Raw genomic sequence first — 27924 nt, forward strand, 5'->3', positions numbered from 1 at the left:
TTGTAATCTCAGCTCCTTTTGTCACTCATTCTCAGTTTGTGGGTCAGATTAGAAAGGCCAGGTTTATGGCCCATCCCCAGTTGTCCCAAAACAGCAATGGAAAAACTTCTTGGCAAGCCACGTACAGTGGAACCACAGTTTCATGTAGGCCAGCCGAGGACTGGAGAAACAGGGTCCATCCCTGGTGTATAGTGAGGAACCAGGTGGTTTTCCATACATACGAATGAGGAGTAGGCAACTCAGCCCCTCAAGGCTGCTCCGTCATTCAATAAGATCATGACTGATCTGATTGTAACCTCAACTCCACATTCCTGCCTACCCCCAATAGCCTTTCACAACCTTGCTCATCAAGATTCTATCTAGCTCTGCCTTAAAAATATTCAAAGATTCCACTTCTACCACCTTTTGAGAAAGAGATTCAAAGACTCACTACCCTCAGAAAAAATTTCTCCCCTAGTTCTAGATTCTCCCACAACAGGAAACATCCTCTCCACATCCACCCTGTGAAGGATCTTAATGGTTTCAATCAAGTTGCCTCTTACTCTTCTAAACTCTAGTGGATACAAGCCTAACCTGTCCAAGCTTTCGTCTTAAGAAGGCCTACTTATTCCGGGAATTAGTCGAGTAAACCTTCTCTGAACTACTTCTAACACATTTACATTCTTCCTTAAATAAGGAGGCCAATACTGTACACAGTACTCCAGATGTGGTCTCACCAAAGCCCTGAACAACTGAAGCATAACCTCCCTACTTTTGTATTCAACTCTCCTCACAATAAACAATAACATTCTATTAGTTTCCTAATTACTTGCTGTACTTACATACTAGCATTTTGTGACTCATGCAGTAGGACACCCAGATCCCTCTGAATCTCAAAGTTCTGTAATTTCTCACCATTTAGATAATAAGCTTCTTTTTTATTCTTCCTACCAAAATGAGCAATTTCACATTTGCCCACATTATACTTCATTTTCCAGATCTTTGCCCAATCACTTAACCTATATACGTCCCTCTATAGCCTCGTTACGTCCTCTTCACAACTTGCTTCCCTACATATCTTTGTGTTATCAGCAAACTTAGCGACCAAACCATCGGTTCCTTCATCAGAGTCATTTATGAAAATTGTAAGAAGTTGAGGCCCCAGCTCTGATCTCTGTGGCACACCATTCGTTACATTTATACCTACTCTGTTTCCTGTTTGCTAGTCAATCTTCTATCCGTGCCAATATATTACCCCCTACACCATGAACTTTTATTTTCCACAATAACCTTTAATGTGGCACCTTATCAAATGCCTTCTGGAAATCTAAGTACAGTACATCCACCTGTTCCCTTTTATCGAGAGCATATATGACTCCTTCAAAGAACTCTAATAAATTGGAATAAATAACATGATTCTCCTTTCACAAAACCATGTTGACTCTGCCTGATTGCCTTGAATTTTTCTAAGTGCCCTGCTATCACATCTTTAATAATAGCTTCTAACATTTTTCCTATGACAGGTATTAAGCTAACTCGCCTGTAGCTTCATGCTTGCAGTCTCCCTCCCTTTTTGAATAAAGGAATTGCATTTGCCATTTTTCAATCTAATGGAACCTTCCCTGAATCTCAGGAATTTTGGAAAATTAAAACCAACCCATCAACTATCTCACAAGCCACTTCTTTTAAGACCCTAGGATGAAGTCCATCAGGATCCAGGAATTTGTCAGCCCACAGCTCCAACAATTTGCCCAATACCACTTCACCAGTGATTATAATTTTCCCAAGTTCCTCCGTTCCTTCCATTTCCTGATTTACAGCTATTTCCAGGATGTTATTTGCATCCTCTATAGTGAAGACTGATGCAAAATACCTGTTCATCTGCCATCTCCCTACTTTCCATTATCTGTTCCCCACACGCACTTTCTATAGGACCAACACTCACTCTGTTAACTTTTTTCTCTCACACACTATTTTTGTCATTCTTTGCTTCTCTTTATATTCTGCCCCATCTTCTGATCTGCCACCCATCTTTGCACAACTATATGCTTTCTCTTTAAGGTTGACACTGTCTTTAACTTTATTTAACTACAGATGATGGGTCCTCCCCTTGGAATTTTTCCTTCTCAATGGAATATATCTATTCCGTGTATTCTGAAATATCCCTTTAAAAGTCTGCCACTACATCTATTGACCTATCCCTTAACCTCATTTGCCAATTCACTTTAGCTGGCTCTGCTTTCATGCTCTCATAATTGCCCTTATTTAACTTTAAAATACAGGCAAAAGCAAAATACTGCAGATGCTGGAAATCTAGAACAAAAACAAAAATACCTGGAAAAACTCATCTGACAGCATCTACAGAGAGGGATACAGCCGACGTTTCGAATCCGTATGACCCTTCATCAGAACTAAGACATATAGAAATGAGATGAAATATAAGCTAGTAGAGGGGGGGGTGGGTGGGACAGATAGAGCTCAATAGCGGGCCAGTGATAGATGGAGGCCAAGAAGAGACTGCCAGTCTCTTCTGGCAGTCTCTTCTTGGCCTCCACCTATCACTGGCCCCCTATCGAGCTCTACCTGTCCAACGCAGCCCCCTCTACTAGCTTATATTTCATCTCATTTCTATATGTCTTAGTTCTGATGAAGGGTCACACAGACTCAGAACGTCAACTGTATCCCTCTCCGCAGATGCTGTCAAACTTGCCGAGTTTTCCAGGTATTTCCCCCCCTCCACCCCACCAAACCGCCCCCCCTCCAAACCCCGCCCCCCCACCACCCTCCTCCCCCCACCAAACCCCACTTTCCACCCCCCCCCAAACCCCACCCCCAAGTTCCTCTCCAGCCCATGTTCTGAACCCTGGCACCAGACAGGCAGCATAGCCATCTGGACTCTCACTTTTTGCTACAGAGAATAGTGTCAATCTGCCTCAGAATACTGTCTCCTATTACCACTAGGTTCCATTTTTGTTCCCCCTACTTGAATGGCTTCCTGTATCACAGTGCTATGGTCGGTCAGCTTACCCACCCTGCAGCCCCCACTCCCATCCAAACAAACTGAAAGAACCTCAAATCTTTTGGACAATTGCAGGGGCTCACACTCCTTCCCTCTGCGTCCCCTTACCTGCCTCAGCTGTAGTCACACCCTCCTGTTCCTGACCACCTTCCAAATCAGAAGACCCTATCTTAAGGGATGTTACTGCCTCCTGGTGCAAAGCATGCAGGTACCTTTCCCCTTCCCTGATGCCTCGCAGTGTCTGCAACTCAGCCTTCAGCTCAATGATTCTGAGCCGAAGCTCCTCAAGCTGCACACTTACTGCAGACATGTTTGCCCTGGACATATACCTATCCTGCCATCCTTATGTGTTTTAATTAATTGGCCTAGCCAGCGATGCCCACATCCCATGAAATAATTACATAATTATTCTATTCAATTATTTATTTTCCTTTATGTACTTTATTAATCTTACCACAAATTCCAGTACTATTTAAAACCTCGGAATAGAATAGACCTTGACCACTCACCAGACACTCACCAAACAGCTAGCTTCTTCCCCTGTAGTAGAGCAGGAACCAAATCCTACAGAGTGAAAATGTTAAGTAAAGCAAAGGGGTACCTTCCTCCCTTCCTCACCTCACCAAACTCTCAGCACTACGTTGAGGTCACATTACGTTGAGGTCACATTCCAGTGACACCCCAGCAGCTGTCGCCAATTGCCAGGGTGGGAGTAAACTCAAGCTCTGGTTTGCTTGGCCAGTGTCAGACCTCTACACACTAGACACATGCTTCTAAACAACTCTAGATCAGTGTTCAAAATTTCAAAGCCTGCACTACTTTAAAACAAAAACTTATCCTCTAACTTACAAAACATTTGGTTCAGCATGAGGGGGCAGGGAGAGAAGGGGCGGGAGGTGGCCCAAGGAGGGGGTTGGAGAGGGAGGCCAAGGGAGAGGAGAGGGGATAGCAGCCAGCAAGAGGAGTAGTAGGGTGGAGGCCCAGGTACAGCTGGGGCCGGGGGTGGGGGGGGGGGGGTTGCTGAGGAGGGGTGTGGGGGAGGCCCAGAGATAGGAGGGGGGTGGGGAAGCCCCACTCCTAAGTCCCATGTACCAATAAACCATTAGAGAGGAGCAAGGATAAACCACTAGAGGGAGGAGCAAAGAAAGAGGCTTCAAGGATTAAATGTGCTGCGATTTACAGGCTCCAAGTAATCCTGGAGAGCTGAAAAGGCAACAGGAGGTCCGTGACTCCATCCTGCAGGCCACTGGGACAAACGTAAGAGCAGTGGTATTCTGCTTGGCTAGAGCACAGACTCTGGAATCCAGTGAAAATAGTCTTGGGAGACAAGATTGAAACCCTGGGAGGTGAGCAGTTGTTGAGGCAGTTTAAGTGCCTTTTGGGGCAATTTTCAAGACTTGATCTTCAAAACAGAGTGAAGACTTGCAATCCCTCATAAGGGGACAGAGTTTTAATGAGATTGCATAATTCACAGTGGAACCTGTAGTCTTGGTGGGATGTTAAGAAATCCTTGGTTGCAATTGCTATTTAATATGCAATGTGGGTGTTAGACCACAGTTTACATGTTAATTCACATTTACCTCATGTTAACCCTGAGTGTTAGATTATAAGATAGATATTGTAAATTGTTTTATTTTTCTGACCTTGTAAAGTTTATTTTGTTTGTTCAAAAATCGTGGAATCTTGTGGCTTTGCTCTCTTACTAAGGTTCCTGGGATCTCAAATTTTGTCTACTCTAAACAAAAAGGTGCTGGTCCCTAACCAGAGCATACCCAAAGCTTGGGGGTCTAGTCCAGGATCATAACCCTATTTTAACTACCAGTTATTGATGTCAATCCACCTGGACCAGATCCCTTTTCAAATTTTTTAATCATGTTCACTAAATCTCAAATGCTCCTCCTCTGAAATCTGAGCCACTTGTCCAATCTCAATCCCCAGATCTTGACTGCCTCATTGGGCTGGAAAACACTGGTCAAGGGAGTCCTCTTGTACATATTTCAGGAATCCTTCCCCATCTTTGACCTTTTCGGTATTACCATCCCTGTCTTTATTAGGATAATTAACTCCCCATTATCACTACTCAATAGTTCTTTGAATCTTTCTGTACGTTGCCTGCAACTTTGCTCCTCTTTCACCTTTGCTCCCAAGGCCCATAGTATGCACCAAATAGTGTAAAAGCTCCTCTATCGTTCCATAGTATTTGTAGGGAAGTCCATGTTTAATAATATTAAATTATCAAGGAGTCAGTGTATCAGTCAATTAACCCAATATGTAAGACACTATGAGAGCCTGTCTTTAACTGTCTGCCGTTTTGCCTTAGGCCGGGTGAGACCAACCTTTTCAGTCAGGGGGCCGGGGAGCACATTTCCATTTTCTTCTCTCTCAAGAGGCCGATGTGCAACTTTCAGAGAGATAAGGTTGGACACGACATGAAAAGTGAATTTCAAAATAAAGATGTGGAATGAACAAAGGAAGCAACTTGCTAAGCAAAGTTAAAGCAATTCCAAAACAATAAGTAGATAATTAAAGAGCAACTAATAAAGGTCACCATTAGAGTGTGAGGGGGATCCAAGTCTGTTTGTCTGGCTCACTCCCAATCTCTTGATGCTCACTCACCCTCACCCACCGTGATACTGTGTTGGCGTGGGGGTGAGAGTGAGAGAGACTGCGAATGAACCCCACGCACACACTCAACCCCTCATCAATACAAGACTCTCACGCTCACGAGTCTCTCTTTCCCCTATCCGGCTAGGAGTGAGTGATTCCTTCCCCATCCGGCTTGGAGCAAGTGGCTCCCTCCGCCTTCCAGCCCGATTCGCTCCCTCCCCATCCCAGCACGGAGCAAGTGGCTCCCTCCCCCTCCCGGAGCGGGTGGCTCCCTCCCCCCTCCCGGAGCATGTGGCTCCATCCCTCCATCACCCGGCCCGGCCCAGAGTGAGTTGCTCCCCCGCCCAGCCCGGAACGAGTGGCTCCCTCCCCCGCCCTGCCCAGTTAGGAGTGAGTGGCTCCCTCCCCCACCCGGTCCGGAGTAAGTCGCACCCCCGCCCGGCCCAAAGCGAGTGGCTTCCACCCCCGCGTGACCCGAAGCGAGTGGCTCCCTACCCCGCCCAGCCCGGAGCGAGTGGCTCCCTCCCCCGCGTGGCCCGGTCCAGAGCAAATGGCTCCCTCCCCCGCCAGGCCCGGCCGGAGCGAGTGGCTCCCTCCCCCGCCGGGCCTGGCCCGGAGTGAGTGGCTCCCTCCCCCGTCGGGCCCGGCCCGGAGCGAGTGGCTCCCTCCCCCACCCGGCCCGGAGTAAGTCGCTACCCCGCCCGGCCCAGAGCGAGTCGCTCCCTCCCTCGCCCGGCCCGGCCCAGAGTGAGTCGCTCCCCCGTCCGGCCCGGTTCAAGTGGCTCCCTCCCCCGTCTGGCCCGGTCCAGAGTGAGTGGCTCCCTCGCCTGGCCCAGAGTGAGTCGCTCCCTCCCTCGGCCAGCCCGGCCCAGAGTGAGTTGCTCCCCTGCCCGGCCTGGAGCGAGTGGCTCCCTCCCCCGCCTGGTCCGGAGTGAGTCGCTCCCCCGCCCGGTCCGGAGTGAGTCGGTCCCTCGCCCGGCCCAGAGTGAGTCGCTCCCTCGCCCAGAGTGAGTCGCTCCCTCGCCTGGCCCAGAGTGAGTCGCTCCCTCCCTCGCCCGGCCCGGGCAAGAGTGAGTTGCTCCCCCGCCCGGCCCGGAGCGAGTGGCTCCCTCCCCCGCCCGGTCCGGAGTGAGTCGCTCCCTCGCCCGGCCCAGAGTGAGTCACTCCCTCCCTCGCCCGGCCCAGCCCAGAGTGAGTTGCTCCCCACCCAGCCCAGAGCGAGTGGCTCCCTCCCGCACTCGGCCCAGTCCGGAGTGAGTGGCTCCCTCCCCCGCACGGTCCGGAGTAAGTTGCTCCCCCCGCCCGGCCCGGAGTGAGTCGCTCCCTCCCTCGCCCGGCCCAGAGTGAGTCGCTCCCCCGTCCAGCCCGGTTCGAGTGGCTCCCTCCCCGGCCCGGCCCGGTCCGGAGTGAGTGGCTCCCTCCCCCGTCCAACACTTTCTCTCTAATGCCTCTGCTTCGCTGCTGCCAGTATTCCTATTCCTCCAATCACAGACTGCTTCTCTTCCACATTTGAGCCTATCAGCAGCAAACACAGGAGAGTAACAGCTTGTGATTGCACGAGCAGTTTCTTTAAGAATCTCCCACTGCACTTCCTGGCATTTTGGAAACTGCCTCCATAGGCTGGACGTTGGACAAGTCTGCCTTAGGCCAAAGTAAGGTTACGTTTTATGATTTTACAACAGGACAAATGTTGAAGAAAACTCACTGTACTGTTACATTTTATGATTTGATTAGAGAACACAGGAGGTGTCTTGTAGTTTAATTGTAAAAGCAAATGCTGTAGAAACGCTGTAGAGATTAGATTCTGGGAAGTGGTTGACACTTATTATGCTGTGTTCCTCTATAGTGTAAAGTAAAATAGTTTTACGTCTCAAACCAGAGTTCTATGCCTTAAATTGTATTGGCTTTTTAATGTAACATTGTAATGCCTTAAAGAGAAACACTCACTTTCCTTCAGAGTATACAACAGATTTTTGGGTTTTATCAGTTCCTGTAATCAGTGTTGCAGTTATGCAGCTTCTGTGACTTTTATTACTTATGAACATGTGATGTATTATGGTATTTTGTAATGTGTATCTTAATAGCTCAACCTTAACACACCAATCATCTATATAATGATTTTATATATATAGTGATTTTGTAATTGTTGTACTCGTTTAATATTGTGTAGCTCTTGGACTTTTAGTTATTTTTTAAGAAACTTATTTCAGGCATCAGTAGTTAATAAGAAGTTACATTTCGGCATTTGAACTTTCCAGAACACCAAAGATGCATCAGTTGGGTCTTTTGGGACAATGAGCCTGAACATCAATCATTAGGAAGTGACACCACACATCCTCTTATCACAAGTAAACAGACACACAAATTACCTTGTGGTGCCTTGTTAACTTAGTGGAAAGCTATAAATGTAATAAAATAACAGGGAAAAGGTATTAGAAGAATGTTCCCACAAATGACTGACATCTTAGGGAACCAGTCAGGAATTAATGAGAAGTGACATCAGTAAGGTGACCATCAACCTTATGAGACCAATCAGACATTGATCATGTCCTACTTAACCAATCAAGGACAATGTGTTGCTTGAGCCAACCAGCACGAAAGGATACTATTGATCATGCATTGTGATAGTTGCTAGCAACAACAACTTTCAGTAGCGAGGCATGCAACATGAAACAAGAAGAAAAAACAGCAGATAGACTTCGGTCAACGGAACAAGAGACAGTGCCACAGTCAACTGGAAGTTGAGAGCCAGTGCTTCAGAGTGAACGGACCTTTCACAACCTTTTGCTGAATACCGCTATTTTGTATTTATTGCAATTAACTTAAATTCTGTGAAACTTGTGACAACGTATTTGTACTCGGAGTGATCCGTAGCCAGTCGGGACTGCAGGCTCCTTTAGATAACTCCCATCTCATTCTAGCAGTTCTCATTGATTCAAGTATTACAATTGAAGTTAGAGTGAACCCTAGACATTACATACTAACTAAATAGGCTCCCTCTTTGACCCCATAGCTCCACCATCTCTTCCCTCTGCTAAAAGAGCTATCTGATCAAAACTGCCACCGCCTCTCCTTTTTTCCATTCCCCATCTTTCCTGAATAACTTGCACCAGGAATATTAAGTTCCCAATCCTCCCTTGTATGAGCCAGATTTATTACTGGCACTATATCGTGGTTCCATGTGACAACTTATGCCTGCAGCTCACCACCCTTATTTAGCATGAAAATTATGAACTCTATTTTGCAAAAGATTGAATTTGTGAGATATCCCTTCAACTTGAAGTGAAACTAAAGAGCATTCTGAAAAGGGGATTCCTGGCTAAGAGATCATTAGACTTTTGAGAAATAAACCTGATTCTTGGTTACTATGGAGATGAGTTTCTGATAAGAGGCAAAGCCATGAACTGGGCTGTGACTTAATGTTGCTATGGAGATCGGAGCTTCATAACCAGAAAAGGCAAATAGCAGCAAATAGACCTCTTGAATTTCAGCCCATGTAGTGATCTGCGGAACCACCCCCCACCACCACACACACAATTCTAAATGGGGGAGAAGCAGACAGAACTGCTGATGCTACAAACAAGTCAGGTTTCTCAAGGAGTCAGTTTGTTCAGAAGAGAGCAGAAACAGGCAGGGCTCTTCAGAGCTTCAGGTCAGGAAAAAGGAACAGTTCAGTAAAAGAATTGTGAAGCTGTAAATGGGAGGTGGCTAGGAAGGAAGACCATAGGTAGCTGGGAAAGGAAGACCATAGGTAGCTGGGAAAAGTAGGCCAAAAAGATGGATTCCAGGAGCCAAGCAGTGAAGGTCTGGAAGGACGCCTTCAGGGCTTATGGAAATCAGATGTGGTGAGACTGCTGTCTGAAGGGACTTTGAGCCTTCCTCCTGTACTATTGTACGAATAAAGGAACTGAGTCTCTACCTGGGAAATACAGAGCTGTGGGACTTAGTAGCTGAGATTAACACCATATATACCGAGTGGGATTGCCTGAGACCCATCTTTGTTGTATTGACTATTTCAACTGAAATCCATCACTTCTATTCAAATAAAACTAAGCATGCAGATAAATTGTCCTCACTTATCACCCCACCAGCCTCCGCATTCAAGGGATCATCCTCCGCCATTTCCGCCAACTCCAGCATGATGCCACCACCAAACATATCTTCCCTTCACCCCCCCGGCGGCATTCCACAGGGATCGTTCCCTCCGGGACACCCTGGTCCACTCCTCCATCACCCCCTACACCTCAACCCCCTCCCACGGCACCATCCCATGCAACCGCAGAAGGTGCAACACCTGCCCCTTTACTTCCCCTCTCCTCACCGTCCAAGGGCCCAAACACTCATTTCAAGTGAAGCAGCATTTCACTTAATTGCACTTCCCTCAATTTAGTCTACTGCATTCGCTGCTCCCAATGCGGTTTCCTCTACATTGGAGAGACCAAACGCAGACTGGGCGACCGCTTTGCAGAACACCTTCGGTCTGTCCGCAAGCATGACCCGACCTCCCTGTCGCTTGCCATTTCAACACTCCACCCTGCTCTCATCCCACACGTCTGTCCTTGGCCTGCTGCATTGTTCCAGTGAAGCTCAACGCAAACTGGAGGACCAGCACCTCATCTTCCGACTAGGGACTTTACAGCCTTCCGGACTGAATATTGAGTTCAACAATTTTAGATCATGAACTCTCTCCTCCATCCCCACCCCCTTTCCGATCCCCCTTTTTCCAATAATTTATATAGATTTTTCTTTTCCCACCTATTTCCATTATTTTTAAATGTATTTCCATCCATTGTTTTATCTCTACCTTTTAGCCTATTTCGATCCCTTCCCCCCACCACACTCCCACTAGGGCTATATGTACCTTGCTCGTCCTGCTTTCTACCCTTAATGTCACCTATTAGCACATTCCTTAGATAATATCACCACCTTCAACACCTCTTTGTTCTTTTGTCTATGACATCTTTTGGCTATCTCCACCTATCACTGGGCCTCTATCCAGCTCTACCTGTCCCACCTCCCCTTAAACCAGCTTATATTTCACCTCTTCTCTATTTTTCCTTAGCTCTGTTGAAGTCATACAGACTCAAAACGTTAATTGTGTTCCTCTCCACAGATGCTGTCAGACCTGAGTTTTTCCAGGTATTTTCATTTTTGTTACAGATAAATTCTATGTTAGTTTTGGGTTTGACTGTTACAATAAAATTTTAAAAATCTTGTCCCTCAATTCCTTTTGTCAGCCCCGTTTGGGGATTCCTCTACAGGAATTGTATTACTACATACATTTATGTGCTTGCACCAACCCCAGACTATTTTACTATTCGCTTGCATTTCTGAACCATTCAACTGTTTTTTACCCGAGTGTTACTTGTCTCTCCCACTCCCCTGTGCACCTGATTTCTCTCTTCTAATGTTTCACCCTGGTTTCCCAGCTGTCTGACAAAAATAATTTCCATTAACAGGTTAGCATGAGACTCATTCTCGTGGCATCTTACCCTCTCGGTGGTCTCAGGTGGATGGAATTTCTCAGACTGATTACACCAATGATTTTCCACATACTGTTTGAGAATTACAGATGCCAACTGTGGAGAAGGAGAGTGTGGTTAAATGCCTGTGATCATTTACATTCCTTAATAAACACAGCATCACCCAAACTACTGTTTACACTTGTTTACCAAACTCAATATTCTGTTGTGTTCAGTGTCACTGGTCTTGCCCATAAGCAGGCCCAAGTCTCTTATGATCAGTTTACCTTTTCTGTCCAATGTTGAATAACATACAATGGTAAGACCCAGGGTTACAATAATAAACCCAAGCTCTGTACACTGGACATTAATCACATGTCCCTGTGTTTTTTCTCCCACCCTTGGAAGAAAGACTGGTCAACACTCCACTGAGGGAAAGCCAAATGCAAATTAACAAACTAGTTTATTCCACATCTAACACACAAATATAATACAGTTTGCTCTGAATTTTATCACACAAAAGAGCAAAGTATGCCACACTATACCTTAGAGGGGAAAATTAAGCTTACAGCCTGACAGATCTCAAACTAATCAGCTCTAGTCAGGGGGAGAGAGAGACAGTTCCATCTGTTTCACTTTGGCTTTCTGTTCCAACTCCAAGTCAAGGGTTTGACCTCTGACTTTGACCCAGCTCTTTTCGGCAGTAATTGGTTGTCAAGCCAACCTGCCAGTACCATCTGAGGTGTGGGTCCCCATATGATGAGAAGACATTTCTGGAATTTGAACCCCTCTGTTTCTCACTGACAGTACAGAAAACAAACGTTTGTGACAGATGGTTTGCCTGCTTCTAGCTGCTAAACTGAATAAATTTTCTTACATAGCCTGTGCTGTGTGGATCAAACCACACGTAGAGCTAAGCTAATGCAGTGAAACATATACATTACGGACACCTTAGGGACTGGCATCAGTTGTCCTTTATTTTTGAAATGATCATTTTATGTACAATGGCCAGAAATGCTCAGAAGAATGGAGAGTTCTTTTTCCCAGCACCTACAGCAGCAGGGAAGCCTCTCTATTCCTGGGGAAGAGCCATGCAAGTATTTGGTTTTCGTATATAGCAATTTCTCTGTCGCTATGAGTGCTGGATAAAGAACTCTCCATTCCACAAAACTCAGTACCACTTGGCATTAGTATGTTTATCTTGTTTTTAAGCCGTATGAGGGCTCGGTGCTTCAAAGGCTGTCCATTGTTCTTTTTTGTGAGTGTCTATGGTTTCGGAGTGCTTCCTATTTATTTTACCATGCAAGTTATCTGGGTCGAAGAGTCAAAGTTATACAGCACAGAAACAGGCCCTTTAGCCCATCATGGCAGTGCTGGCCATCATGCACCTATCTATTCTAATCCCATTATCCAGCACTTGGCCCGTAGCCCTGTATGCTATGGCATTTCAAGTGCTCATCTAATATTGTGAGGGTCTCTCTGTAAAGCATCTGTCTTTTTCTGGAGGTGCCTTTTTTGGGAGTGTCTGTTTATACAGGTTTTGTTGTAATACTGTTCAGATATAAATTAACTAAAATTCACACCAAAGCCAAAAAATCCAAAACTTAAATGCATGAAGCTCAAATTCCCTTGCCCCATTAGCCTGCTCCAGACCAATATTGCCATGACATTCCACACATACCTGCCGTATAGCCAGAACACCCTGGGGATCCACTGTCAGCTCAGCCAGGTGGACACCAAACTCTGAAACAGAATACATTAATACAATCCATTGAGAAATATAAAGAAGAGGCTTATGCTATAGTCAAGAGTAGTAATTCTGAATATTGGCAGTTTTAGGTACCTGTAAAAGAATTGATAAAGAAGGAGAAATTGAAATATGAACGTAAACTAGCCAGAGTTCCTCAGGGTGATGTCCTAGGCCCAACCATCTTCAGCTGCTTCATCAATGATCTTCCTTCCATCATAAGGTCAGAAGTGGGGATGTTCGCTGATCATTACACAATGTTCAGCACCATTCGTGACTCAGACACTGAAGCAGTCCATGTCCAAATGCAGCAAAGACCTGGACAACATCCAGGCTTGGGCTAACAGGTGGCAAGTAACATTCACACCACACAAGTGTCAGGCAATGCCCATCTCCAACAAGAGAGAATTTAGCCGTTGACCCTTGACATTGAATGGCATTACCATCACTGTCATTGTGGAGACAAAGCCCCACTTTCACATTGAGGATACCCTCCATCGTGTTGTGTGGCACTACCACCATGCTAAATGGGATAGATTTCAAACAAAATTAGCAACTCAAAACTAAGCATCCATTAGGCGCTGTGGGCCATCAGCAGCAGCAGAATTGTACTCTAACACAATCTGTAACCTCATGACCTGGCACATTCCCCACTCTACCATTATCATCATCAAGCCAGGGGGATCAGCCCTGGTTCAATGAAGAGTGCAGGAGGACATGCTAGGAGCAGCACCAGGCATACTTAAAAATGACGTCAACCTGGTGAAGCTATAACACAGGACTACTTTCATGCCAAACAGCATAAGCAGCAAATGATAGACAGGGCTAAGCGATCCCACAACCAACGGATCGGATCTAAGCTCTGCATTCCTGCCACATCCAGTAGTGAACGGTGGTGGACAATTAAACAACTCACTGGAGGAGGAGGCAGCTCCACAAATATCCCCATCCACAATGATGTGGAAGCCCAACAAATCAGTGCAAAAGATAAGGCTAAAGCATTTGCTACAATCTTCAGCCAGAAGTGCTGAGTGGATGATCCATCTCAGCATCGTCAGAAGGTCCCCAGTATTACAGATGCCAGTCTTCAGCCAAATCGATTCACTCCACGTGATATCAAGAAACGGTTGAAGGCACTGGATATTGCAAAGGCTATGGGCCCTGAAAACATTCCGGCAACACAAAATATTTAAATGTTGTAAAAGCTAGACTTATAATTCCAGGTTTTTATTGAATTCAAATTCCACCATCTGCCGTGACGGGATTCGAACTCGGGTCCCGAGAGCATTATCCTGGGTCTTGGAATTACTAGTCCAGTGACAATGCCACTATGCCATCGCCTCCTCCTACGATGACTTGCCATCTTCAATGTTATACTAAAGGTTCTTCAGTTACCTGCTCAAAACACAATGGGTTTTAACAAGGGTGCCTCGGTGGCTTAATAGCTCAACTCAAAACCACCCTGTCACATGGCCGAGACTTGAGCTGTTTGAATTCTTTTAGTCATACAGCTTTTCAATTTTACCTTTAGTTGAGGTTTAACCTCCGAAGAGAACCGGACTCCAGGCTAACAGCATGCCTTTGACCTCCATTTCTCTCCAAATCTGATTTCCAGAAAAAACCCTGTATTTTGCCTACAGAGTGAACTAATACCCAGGATACAAGAATACTTTGCTGCATCTTCAACAGACTCAACCTGCAACCAAGTTCTTAGGGCCATGACTAGGAATTCTGCCAGACAAAACCGCCTAAAAGGAGCCACTGGACTTCTGATTTTGGACTCTGGACTCACGTGAAACCATAATTCTTATTTTTATCGTAGTCTTCACCCTAAACTCTTTTCTTTCCCTCATCCCTCTTCTATTGTATGAATGCAGAAAGAGGCAAAGTTTCAAAACCCCTTCTGCAGTGTGTGTGTGTGTATATAAAATAAACTACCTCTCTTATTTTACCTTTTGCTCTGGGGTTATTAATACAGGATTGGATAGCCCCACAACTGAAGGACTGGGGAAAATATGTCACTAATTATAAAGGGCGAAATCAAAATTCAAAAACACTTTTCTGTTTACAGACGGGTAGAGAGGAGAGAAATCAGGGCTAAAAACAAAAAAATACTGCGGATGCTGGAAATCCAAAACAAAAACAGAATTACCTGGAAAAACTCAGCAGGTCTGGCAGCATCGGTGGAGAAGAAAAGAGTTGACGTTTCGAGTCCACATGACCCTTCAACAGAACTGAGTGTAGTTAGGAGAGGGGTGAAATATAAGCTGGTTTAAGGTGGGGGGCGGGGGGAGAGAGAAGTTGAGGGTTGCCATTTTAACACTCCACCCTGCTCTCTTGCCCACATGTCTGTCCTTGGCTTGCTGCATTGTCCCAGTGAAGCCCAACGCAAACTGGAGGAACAGCACCTCATCTTCCGACAAGGCACTTTACAGCCTTCTGGGCTGAATATTGAATTCAACAACTTTAGATCTTAAACTCCCTCCCCCCATCCCCACCCCGTTTCTTCCCCCTCCCTTTTGTTTTTTTCAATAATTTATATAGATTTTTCTTTTCCCACCTATTTCCATTATTTTTAAATCTACAACTAATACCTCGTCAGTCTTTCCACCCCACCCCCACTAGAGCTGTACCTTGAGTGTCCTGCCATCCATTCTTAATTAGCACTTTTCTTAGATAATATCACCACCTTCAACACCTCTTTGATCCTTTTGACTGTGACATCTTTTGATTATCTGCTCCTATCACTGCTTGCTAGTCCCTACAACCACCCCACCCTCAACTTCTCTCTCCCCCCGCCCCCCACCTTAAACCAGCTTATATTTCACCCCTCTCCTAACTACACTCAGTTCTGTTGAAGGGTCATGTGGACTCGAAACGTCAACTCTTTTCTTCTCCACCGATGCTGCCAGACCTGCTGAGTTTTTCCAGGTAATTCTGTTTTTGTGTTGAGAAATCAGGGCTGTTAAAATTAATCCCCCTCTGGTGCATAACACTTACTTCAATTAAAAAACGTTCACAACTTTTCTGCACACTCCAAAATACTGGAGTTGGCTTTCTGTGGGACTCCCCCACACAGCAACTATTACAGCTGAAAACCCATTTTTCATAATCACTCTTTTCATCTCAGTTCTCCATTGTCTTCAAATATCCCTTTTAAAACTCAGGTTCGCAAGTATATATCATGTTCCTATTTTCCCTCTATTTCAGATCAATAAAAATTAAAACGCCTGCCCCTGTTGACTCACAAATCTCCTCTAAAATGCAAATGTTCTTTGTGATCTTTGAGGCTCTTTTGAAATGCAACAGCTACAAATCAATTTCAAAACTCATCCCCAAATGCCGATTTCCTTGTAAGTTAAGACCCACCATAAGGCCTCATTACAAAATGCAAGATGATAACACCTTTAGTCTTTCATCCCTTAGATTCTACAATCTGGCTCCAACAACTTTTCCTTTGATTAATCTTCGACACACAGACACAGCTTTACCCTTACCTACACAGAACATATACATAAACACAAATATAAAAATATGCACATATCATCACACTAGCCACATAAATACTGTGGCTACAAGAGGTCAGAAGCTAGAAATCTTGTGGCGAATAACTCACCTCCTGACTCCCCAAAGTCTGTTCACCATCTACAAGGCACAAGTCAGGAGTGTGATGGAATACTCTGCACTTGCCTGGATGAGTGCAGCTCCCACAACACTCAAGAAGCTTGACACTGCCTGGGACAAAGCAGCCCACTTGATTGGCAAGTCCACATCCACAAAGAACCATAGAAACGGTACAGCTCAGAAAGCGGCCATTCAGCCCATCTTGTCCATGCCAGCCCGAGGACAGCCAGGTGCCCTTTCTAATCCCACCTTCCTGCACCTGGCCCATAGCCCTGCAGCTTACAGCACTTTAGGTGCAGATCCAGGTACTTTTTAAAAGAGTTTGAAGTTCCTGCCTCTACCACCAACTTGGGCAGCGAATTCCAGACACCCACTACCCTCTGCGTAAAAAAGTTCTTCCTCATGTCCCCCTACACCTTCTGCCACTTATCTTGAATCTACGCCCCCTGGTTCTAAAATTCTCCATCAAGGGAAACAATTTTATCCTGTCCACTCTATCTATTCCCCTCAGAATTTTATACACCTCAATCAAGTCACCTCTCAGCCTTCTTTGTTCTAAGGAAAATAACCCCAACTTATCCGATCTCTCCTTGTAGCTACACTTTTCTAACCCTGGCAACATTCTTGTAATCCTCCTCTGCACTCTCTCCAGAGCTATTACGTCCTTCCTGTAATGTGGTGACCAGAACTGCATACAATACTCCAGTTGTGGCCTCACCAGTGTTTTTTTACAATTCTAACATTATATCCTTACTTTTATATTCTATACCTCTGCCTTCTTTACAACCTTGTCTACTTGAACTGCTGCCTTCAGGGACCTGTGTACTTGTACGCCAAGATCTCTCACTTCATCTACCCCTCTTAGTATATTCCCATTTATTTTGTAACCCCTGTACTGTTTGACCTCCCTAAATGTATGACCTCACACTTTTCGATGTTAAAATCCATCTGCCACTTTACCGCCCACTCCACCAACCCATCTATATCGTTTTGGAGATTATGGCTATCCTCTACACTATCCATTACTCGGCCAATCTTTGTGTCATCTGCAAATTTCCCAATCGTGCCCCCACCACGTTCACGTCCAAATTGTTAATATATAACACAAACAGCAAGGGTCCCAACACCGAGCCCTGTGGAACGCAAGGGCATCCATCGACCATTACCCTTTGTTTCCTGTTACAAAGCCAACCTTTTATCCAGTTTGCCACATTACCCTGAATCCCATGGGATTTTACTTTCCTGACCAATCTGCCATGTGGGACCTTGTCAAATGCCTTGCTACAATCCATGTACAGAACATCCTCTGCACTACCTTCATCAACCCTTCTTGTCATTTCCTCAAAGAATTCAATCAAATTTGTGAGGCAAGACCTTCCTTTAACAAATCCATGCTGACAATCCCTGACTAGTCCATGCCTTTCCACATGACAGTTAATCCTATCTCTCAGGATTGATTCTACTAATTTGCTCACCACCGATGTAAGACTAACTGGCCTAGAATTGTTTGGCATTTCCTTTGATCCCTTTTTAAACAATGGAACTACGTTTGCATTCCTCCAATCCTCCGGTACCTCCCCTTCATCTAGTGAAGATTGGAAAATCATCCTCAGAACCTCTGCTATCTCCTCCCTGACTTCCTTCAGCAGCCTCCGAAACAATCCATCTGGCCCTGGTGACTCATCAACTTTCAAGGCTTTCAACCCTTCGAGTACTTCCTTTCTCTTTATGACTATCCCATCCAATATCTCGCAGTGTTCCTCCTGGACTACTATATCTACATCCTCCCTTTCCTTTGTAAACACGGAGACAAAATATTCACTCAAAACCCTTCTTACAGCCTCTACATCTACACACAAGTTTCCATCTTCATCTCTGATAGGTAACATTCACTCCCTCCACCACCGACGCACAGTGTGTACCAACTACAAGATGCACTGCAGGAACTCACCAAGGCTCCTTAGACAACACCTTCCAGAACCACTACCATCTAGAAGGACAAGGGCAGCAGATAGATGGGAACACCACCACCTGGAAGTTCCCCTCCAAGCCACTCGCCATCCTGACTTGGAAATATATCGCCGTTCCTTCGCTGTCACTGGGTCAAAATCCTGGAACTCCCTCACTAACAGCACTGTGGGTGTACCTACACCACATGGACTGCAGCAGGTCAAGAAGGCAGCTCACCACCACCTTCTCAAGGGCAATTAGGGATGGGCAATAAATGCTGGCCCAGCCAGCGACACCCACATCCCATGAACGAATAAAAGAAGAAATAGAAAAACAGATTCTAACAGTTTATACAAGTATGCAAAAAGAGAATAGCAAAAACAAATTTGGATCCCTTAGTGGGTGAGGCAGGAGAAATTATAATGGGAAATAAAGAAATATTTGAGACATTAATTAGATATTTTGTGTCTGTCTTCACAGTAAAAGACGCAAAATGAATACCAGAAAGAGGGGGGAACCAAGCGTCAAATGAGAATGAGGAACTGAATGTAATTATTAATTAAAAAGATTGTACAGGTGAAATTAATGGCCAACAGTTCTCCTGGTTCTGACAAAAGAGCTGTTTGCAGAGTTAGCTGATGCACAAGTTACAATCTTCCAAAATTACCTAGATCATGGAAGTCCAAATAGATTGGAAAGTAGAAAACGTAATGCTGCTATTGAAGAAAGAAGGGAGAGAAAAAAAAGGAACTACAGACCAATTAGCCTCACATTAGTCCTGAGGAAAATGTTAGATTTCATTATTAAAGCAGTGGTAACATAGCACTTAGAAAGTCATATTCGGGAGAGTGAACAGCGCTCTGAAACAGTAATCATAGGTTGAGAAATCTATTTAAGTTTTTCATAATGTTAATTAGCAGGGTGGATAAAGAGGAAGCAGTAGATGTAGTATATTTGGATTATCAAAAGGCATTCAATAAGGTGTCATAAGAAAGGTTGTTGCCCAGGTAAGGGCTGGGGGCAATATATTAACATGGATAGAGAATTGATTAAAGGACAGAAAACAAAATAGGAATAAACGAGTCACGTTCAAGATGGCAGGCTGAGGTGACACAGGGATCAGCATTGGAGCCTCAGCTGTTTACAATCTATATTAATGACTTCAGAAACGTACTGTATCCAAGTTTGCTGACAAAGCAAAACTGATCGGAATGTAAGCTGTGAGGGGGGAAAAAATCTGCAAAGAGATACATAGATTAAGTCAGCTTGCAAGCTGATGGGGTATAATGTGGGGAAGTGTGAGGTTATTCACTTTGGTATGTCATGCCAAGCAGGCTTGAGGGCATGACAAATTTTTTAAAACTTGTATGCCTGTTTTAAAAAACTACACTGCTGATCTTTAAGATGACCATCACAGGTCACCGGACCTTTGGAACTGCAAGTTGGCCAAGCTTCTGGAAGCTTCTAAAAGATGGATTACAATGAACCTGCCTAGACCACATCCTTTTGGAATGTCGCACACACCTTTGTCTGGACTGACCGCCCAGACCTTCCAGAAATACCTGGAAAAACTCAGCAGGTCTGGCAGCATCAGTGGAGAAAAGCACAGTTGACGTGTCGAGTCCTCAGGACCCTTCGACAGAACTAAGTAAAAATAGGAAAGGGGTGAAATATAAGCTGGTTTAGGGGGGGGTGGGGGGGTGTTGGGACAAGAAGAGCTAGGTAAAGGGCCAGTGTTGGTGGAGATAGCCAAAAGATGTCACAGACAAAAGGGCAAAGAGGTGTTGAAGGTGGTGATATTATCTAAAGGAATGTGCTAATTAAGGGTAGAAAGCAGGACAAGGTACAGATAGCTCTAGTGGGTGGGGTGGGTTGAAGAAATACTAAAAAGGCTAAAAGGTAGAGATAAAACAATGGATGGAAATATATTTTAAAATAATGGAAATAGGTGGGAAAAGAAAAATCTATATAAATTATTGGAAAAAACAAAAAGGAGGGGGAAAAAACGGAAAGGGGGTGGGGATGGAGGAGAGAGTTCATGATCTAAAATTGTTCAACTCAATATTCAGTCCAGAAGGCTGTAAAGTGCCTTGTCAGAAGATGAGGTGCTGTTCCTCCAGTTTGCGTTCAGCTTCACTGGAACATTGCAGCAAGCCAAGGACAGACATGTGGGCATGAGAGCAGGGTGGAGTGTTGAAATGGCAAACGACAGGGAGGTCTGGATAATGCTTGCGGACAGACCGAAGGTGTTCTGCAAAGCGGTCACCCAGTCTGCGTTTGGTCTCTCCAATGTAGAGGAGACCGCATTGGGAGCAACGAATGCAGTAGACTAAGTTGAGGGAAGTGCAAGTGAAATGCTGCTTCACTTGAAAAGAGTGTTTGGGCCCTTGGACAGTGAGGAGAGGGGAAGTGAAGGGGCAGGTGTTGCATCTTCTGCAGTTGCATGAGAAGGTGCCGTGGGAGGGGGTTGAGGAGAAGGGGGTGTTGGAGGAGTGGACCAGGGTGTCACGGAGGGAATGATCTCTATGGAATGCCACCGGGGGGGTAAAGGGAAGATGTGTTTGGTGGTGGAATCATGCTGGAGTTGGCGGAAATGGCAGAGGATGATCCTTTGAATGCGGAGGCTGGTGGGGTGATAAGTGAGGACTAGGGGGACCCTATCATGTTTCAGGGAGGGAGGAGAAGGTGTGAGGGCGGATGCGCGGGAGATGGGCCGGACACGGTTGAGGGCCCTGTCAACCACCGTGGGTGGAAACCCTCAGTTAAGGAAGAAGGAGGACATGTCAGAGGAACTGTTTTTGAAAGTGGCATCATCAGAACAGATGCGACGGAGGCGAAGGAACTGAGAGAATGGGGTGGAGTCCTTACAGGAAGCGGGGTGTGAGAAGCTGTAGTCGAGGTAGCTGTGGGAGTCAGTAGGCTTGTAATGGATATTGGTGGACATGCTATCACCAGAAATTGAGACAGAGAGGCCAAGGAAGAGAAGGGAAGTGTCAGAGATGGACCATGTGAAAATGATGGAGGGGTGGAAATAAATTTTTCCAGGTCCAGACGAGAGCATGAAGCAGCACCGAAATAATCATCAACGTACCGGAGAAAGAGTTGTGGGAGGGGTCCGGAGTAGGACTGGAACAAGGAATGTTCCACATACCCCATAAAGAGACAGGCATTGCTGGGGCCCATACGGGTACCCACAGCCACACCTTTTATTTGGAGGAAGTGAGAGGAGTTTAAGGAGAAATTGTTCAGTGTGAGAACAAGTTCAGCCAGACGGAGGAGAGTAGCGGTGGATGGGGATTGTTCGGGCCTCTGTTCGAGAAAGAAGCGGAGAGCCACCAGACCATCCCGGTGGGGGATGGAGGTGTAGAGGGATTGGATGTCCATGGTGAAGAGGCAGCGGTTGGGACCAGGGAACTGGAAATTGATGTGACGTAGGGTGTCAGAGGAATCACGGATATAGGTGGGAAGGGACTGGACAAGGGGAGAGAGAAGGGAGTCAAGATAGCGAGAAATTAGTTCCGTGGGGCAGGAACAGGCTGACACGATCGGTCTGCCGGGACAGTCCTGTTTGTGGAATTTGGGTAGAAGCGGGCCGTCCGAGGTTGGGCGACTATCAGGTTGGAAGCTGTGGAAGGAAGATCTCCAGAGGAGATGAGGCTAGTGACAGTCCTGGAGACAATGGCTTGATGTTCCGTGGTGGGGTCATGGTCCAGGGGGAGGTAGGAGGAAGTGTCTGCGAGTTGATGCTCAGCCTCTGCGAGGTACACGTCAGTGCGCCAGACAACAACAGCACCACCCTCGTCAGCGGGTTTGATGACAATGTTAGCGTTTTTCCCCCTCCTTTTTGTTTTTTCCAATAATTTATATAGATTTTTCTTTTCCCACCTATTTCCATTATTTTTAAATGTATTTCAATCCATTGTTTTATCTCTACCTTTAAGCCTTTTTAGTATTCCTTCACCCCACCCCACCCCCACTAGAGCTACCTGTACCTTGTTTGTCCTGCTTTCTACCCTTAATTAGCACACTCCTTTAGATAATATCACCACCTTCAACACCTCTTTGTCCTTTTGTCTGTGACATCTTTTGGCTATCTCCACCTATCACTGACCCTTTACTCTTCTTGTTCCAACACCCCCCACCCCTTAAACCAGCTTATATTTCACCCCTTCCCTGTTTTTACTTAGTTCTGTTGAAGGGTCATGAGGACTCGAAACGTCAACTGTGCTCTTCTCAACCGATGCTGCCAGACCTGCTGAGGTTTTCCAGGTATTTCTGTTTTGTTTTTGTTTTGGATTTCTAGCATCCGCAGTTCTTTGCTTGTATCACCCAGATCTTCCTGTCGCTTGCCATTTCAACACTCCACCCTGCTCTCATGCCCACATGTCCGTCCTTGGCCTGCTGCACTGTTCCAGTGAAACTCAACGCAAACTGGAGGATCAGTACCTCATCTTCCGACTAGGCACTTTATAGCCTTCCAGACTGAATATTGAGTTCAACAATTTTAGATCATGAACTCTCTCCTCCATCCCCACCCCCTTTCCGATCCGCCCTTTTTTCCCCAATAATTTATATAGATTGTTCTTTTCCCACCTATTTTCATTATTTTTAATGTATTTCCATCCATTGTTTTATCTCTACCTTTTAGCCTTTTTCGATTCCTTCACCTCACCCTAGCCCACCCCCACTAGGGCTATCTGTGCCTTGCTTATCTCCTGCTTTCAACCCTTAATTAGCACATTTGTCTATGACATCTTTTGGTTATCTCCATCTATCACTGGCCCTCTATCCAGCTCTACTAGTCCCGCGCCCACTTAAACCAGCTTATATTTCACCTCTCTTCTATTTTTACTTAGCTCTGTTGAAGTGTCATTCAGACACGAAACGTTAACTGTGTTCCTCTCCACAGATGCTGCCAGACCTGCTGAGTTTTTCAGGTATTTGTGTTTTTATTTTACAAAACAACACATTATTACTTACATGCCAAACAGCAGAAGCAGCATACAACAAAAGAGCTAAGCAGTCCCATATCCAACTGATCAGACCTAAACTCCACAGTTCTGCCACATCCAGTTGTCAATGGTGGTGGACACACACAAACACCCACACACACACACACGCGGCCCCCACACACATATGCACACACCCCCCCCACACACGCATGCACGCACAAACCCCCCCCGCGCACGCACGCGCACAGCCCCCCCCGCGCACGCAGGCGCACAGCCCCCCCGCGCACGCACGCGCACACCCCCCCGCGCACGCCCCGCACCCACGCACGCACCACCCCACGCACGCACGCACGCCCCCCCACACACACACACCCCACCCCACACGCACACCCCCCCAACACACACACACACACCCGCCCCTCCCACACACACACACCCGCACCCCCCCCACACACACACACCCGCCCCCCCCCACACACACACACACACCCGCCCCCCACACACACACACACACACCCGCCCCCCACACACACACACACACACCCGCCCCCCACACACACACACGCCCCCCCACACACACACGCCCCACCCCACACACACGCCCCACCCCACACACACGCCCCCCCCCACCACACACACACCCGCCCCCCACACACACACACATCCCCCCCACACACACACACATCCACCCCACACACACACACCCCCCCCCACACACACACACCCCCCACACACACACACCCCCCACACACACACACACCCCCCACACACACACACACCCCCCACACACACACACCCCCCCACACACACACACACACCCCCCCACACACACATCCACCCCCCACACACACATCCACCCCCCACACACACATCCACCCCCCACACACACATCCACCCCCCACACACACACACACCCCCACACACACATCCCCCCCCCCACACACACACACACCCGCCCCCCACACACACACACACCGCCCCCACACACACACACACCCCCCACACACACACACCCGCCCCCACACACACACACCCGCCCCCACACACACACACAGCCCCCCACACACACACACCCGCCCCCCCACACACACACAGCCCCCCACACACACACAGCCGCCCCCCCACACACACACACCACCCCCACACACACACACCCCCCCCACACACACACACATCCCCCACACACACACACACATCCCCCCCACACACACACACATCCCCCCCACACACACACACATCCCCCCCACACACACACACATCCCCCCCACACACACACACATCCCCCCCACACACACACACATCCCCCCCACACACACACACATCCCCCCCCCACACACACACATCCCCCCCACACACACACACACACACCCCACCACACACACACACACCCCCCCACCACACACACACACACCCCCCCCACACACACACACACACACCCCCACACACACACACACCCCCCCCACACACACACACACCCCCCCCACACACACACACCCGCCCCCACACACACACACAGCCCCCCACACACACACACAGCCCCCCACACACACACACCCGCCCCCCCACACACACACACCACCCCCACACACACACATCCCCCCCCACACACACATCCCCCCCCACACACACACACACATCCCCCCCACACACACACATCCCCCCCACACACACACACATCCCCCCCACACACACACACATCCCCCCCACACACACACATCCCCCCCACACACACACATCCCCCCCACACACACACACACACCCCACCACACACACACACACCCCCCCACCACACACACACACACACCCCACACACACACACACACACGCCCCCCACACACACACACGCTCCCCACACACACACACGCTCCCCACACACACACACGCTCCGCACACACACACCGCCCCGCACACACACACACCCCCCCACACGCACACACACCCCCACGCACACCCCCCCATGCACACACACGCCCCCACACACTCGCACACACCTCCCCACGCACACGCCTCCCCCCACTCCTCCCCGCCACAGGCACCCCCCCCTCCTCCGCCACATGCAAACCCCACCCGACAGGCAGCGCCCCCCCCACAGACACCCCGCCCCCCCAATACGCTCCAACACACACACACACGCCCCCCTCCACCCCACATGCGCACCCCTCCCCCCCCACCACACACACACACACGCCTCCTCCCCACACACAGGCATGGCCCCTTCAAAACACAGGCAGAGCACCCCACCGCTCCACAGGCAACCCCGCCCCCCCCGAACCCCCTCCACAGGCAGCCCCCACCCCCTCCACAGGCGGCCCCCACCCCCACTCAACCCCCTCCACAGGCGGCCCCCAACCCCCCCAACCCTCTCCACAGACGGCACCCAAACACCTCCACAGGCGGGCCCCAAACCCCTCCACGGGCGGCCCCCACCCCCCCCCCTCCCCCCTCCACCGGCGGACCCCACCCCCCCCCCCACAGGCGGCCACCACCTCCCCCCACCCCCAACAGGCTGCCCCCACCACCACCCCTCCCCCCAACCTCCTCCACAGGCTGTCTCCACCCCGCCCCACCCAACCCCCTCCACAGGCGTCCCCCACCAACCCCCAACCCCATCCACAGGCGGCCCCCAACCCCCTCCACAGGCACCATCCCCCCAACCCCTTCCACAGGCACCCCCCCCCCCCCCAACCCCTTCCACAGACACCCCACCAACCCCTTCCACAGGCACCCCCCACACAAGAACACCCCCACCACAGGCGGCCCCCAGCCCCCCACAGGCACCCCCCCCCCAACACGCACACGCCCGCCCCCCACACGCACACGCCCCCCCCACACGCACACGCGCCCCCCCACACGCACACGCCACCCCCCCACACACACGCACCCACGCCCCCCCCACACACACACACACGCCCCCCCCCACACACACACACACACGCCCCCCCCCACACACACACACACACGCCCCCCCCACACACACACACACACACGCCCCCCCCACACACACACACACGCCCCCCCCCACACACACACACGCCCCCCCCCACACACACACACACACACGCCCCCCCCCACACACACACACACACACGCCCCCCCCCACACACACACACACACACGCCCCCCCCCACACACACACACACGCCCCCCCCACACACACACACACACACGCCCCCCCCCACACACACACACACACACACGCCCCCCCACACACACACACACACACACGCCCCCCCACACACACACACGCCCCCCCACACACACACGCCCCCCCACATACCCCCACACCCATACACACACCCCCACACACATCCCCACCCCCACATATATACACACCCCGCACATATATACACACCCCGCACATATATACGCACCCCCCACATATATACGCACCCCCCACATAAATACGCACCCCCCACATACACACCCCAACATATATACACACCCCCCCCACACACCCCCCACATACACACCCCAACATATATACACACCCCCCCCACATACACACCCCCACATATATACACACCCCCACATATATACACACCCCCCACATACACACCCCAACATATATACACACACACCCCCACATACACACATCCCCCCCCCCACATATATACACAGACACACATACGCTCCCCCCTCCCCCCCCCCGGACCTCCTCCTCACTCACCCTCTGTCACCTCCAGCACTTTAATCTGTTCTTCCCCGGCGGCCCGCACCTCCTGTACGGGAGAGAGGATGGAGCCAAGTGCCTCGAATAGCGCTTCTTTCAGACCCTGCTGCACGGCCCCGGTTCCGGGATTGGATTGAGCCGCTCCGCCCCTGGATCCCGCTCCCGCCGCCGCCGCCGCCATTTTCCGCTAAGCGGAAACCAGAAGAGCGCTTGCGCAGAACACGCACCTCCCAATGTGGAGTGCATGCGCCAGATTGACGGTATCCCGTCATAGGGTCAGGGGTCAGCTGCTGGCGCCCGGGGCGGGGTGAGTGCGCGCGGGGTGGTTATGGCAGTAGATGTGTGTGAGTATGGGGGAGGGGTGGCGTTACTCAGTTGAGATTTTTTTTATTATAAGCAAAACACTGCGGATGCTGGAAATCTGAAACAGAAATACCTGGAAAAACCCAGCAGGTCTGGCAGCAACTGTGGAGAGGGACACAGTTAACGTTTCCAGTCCGTATGACTCTTCAACAGAACTAAGGAAAAATAGAAATGAGCTGAAATATAAGCTGATAAAAGTAAAAAACTGCGGATGCTGGAAATCCAAAACAAAATCAGAAACAGAAATACCTGGAAAAACTCAGCAGGTCTGTTCAACAGAATTGTTGAAGGGTCGTGTGGACTGGAAACGTCTACTGTGCTCTTCGCCGATGCTGCCAGACCTGCTGAGTTTTTCCAGGTATTTCTGTTTCTGCTTTTGTTTTGAAATATAAGCTGGTTTGGGGGCGGGGAGGGGGGGGGGGGAACAGGTAGAGCTGGATAGAGGGCCAGTGATAGGTGGAGATAACCAAAAGATGTCATAGACAAAAGGACAAAGAGGTGTTGAAGGTGGTGATATTATCTAAAGGAATGTGCTAATAGGTGACATTAAG

The 27924-nt window shown here is 48.5% G+C and overlaps 1 protein-coding gene across 1 annotated transcript in view; it reads right to left on the reverse strand.

Annotated features, from left to right (window-relative positions):
- The window catches only part of ipo9 (importin 9), an 89066-nt gene extending 61837 nt beyond the window's left edge, over positions 1-27229 (reverse strand). Inside the window, exons 1-3 of the mRNA XM_078546903.1 lie at positions 27008-27229; positions 12749-12810; positions 11098-11184 (exon numbers count right to left, since the gene is read on the reverse strand). Coding sequence (XP_078403029.1) covers positions 11098-11184; positions 12749-12810; positions 27008-27191 — 333 coding nt within the window. The 5' untranslated portion in view covers positions 27192-27229. The remainder of the gene's footprint in view (positions 1-11097; positions 11185-12748; positions 12811-27007) is intronic.
- Between the last annotated feature and the right edge of the window lie 695 nt (positions 27230-27924).

Source organism: Cetorhinus maximus, chromosome 8, assembly GCF_964194155.1.
Source record: "Cetorhinus maximus chromosome 8, sCetMax3.hap1.1, whole genome shotgun sequence".
Lineage (NCBI taxonomy): Eukaryota > Metazoa > Chordata > Chondrichthyes > Lamniformes > Cetorhinidae > Cetorhinus > Cetorhinus maximus.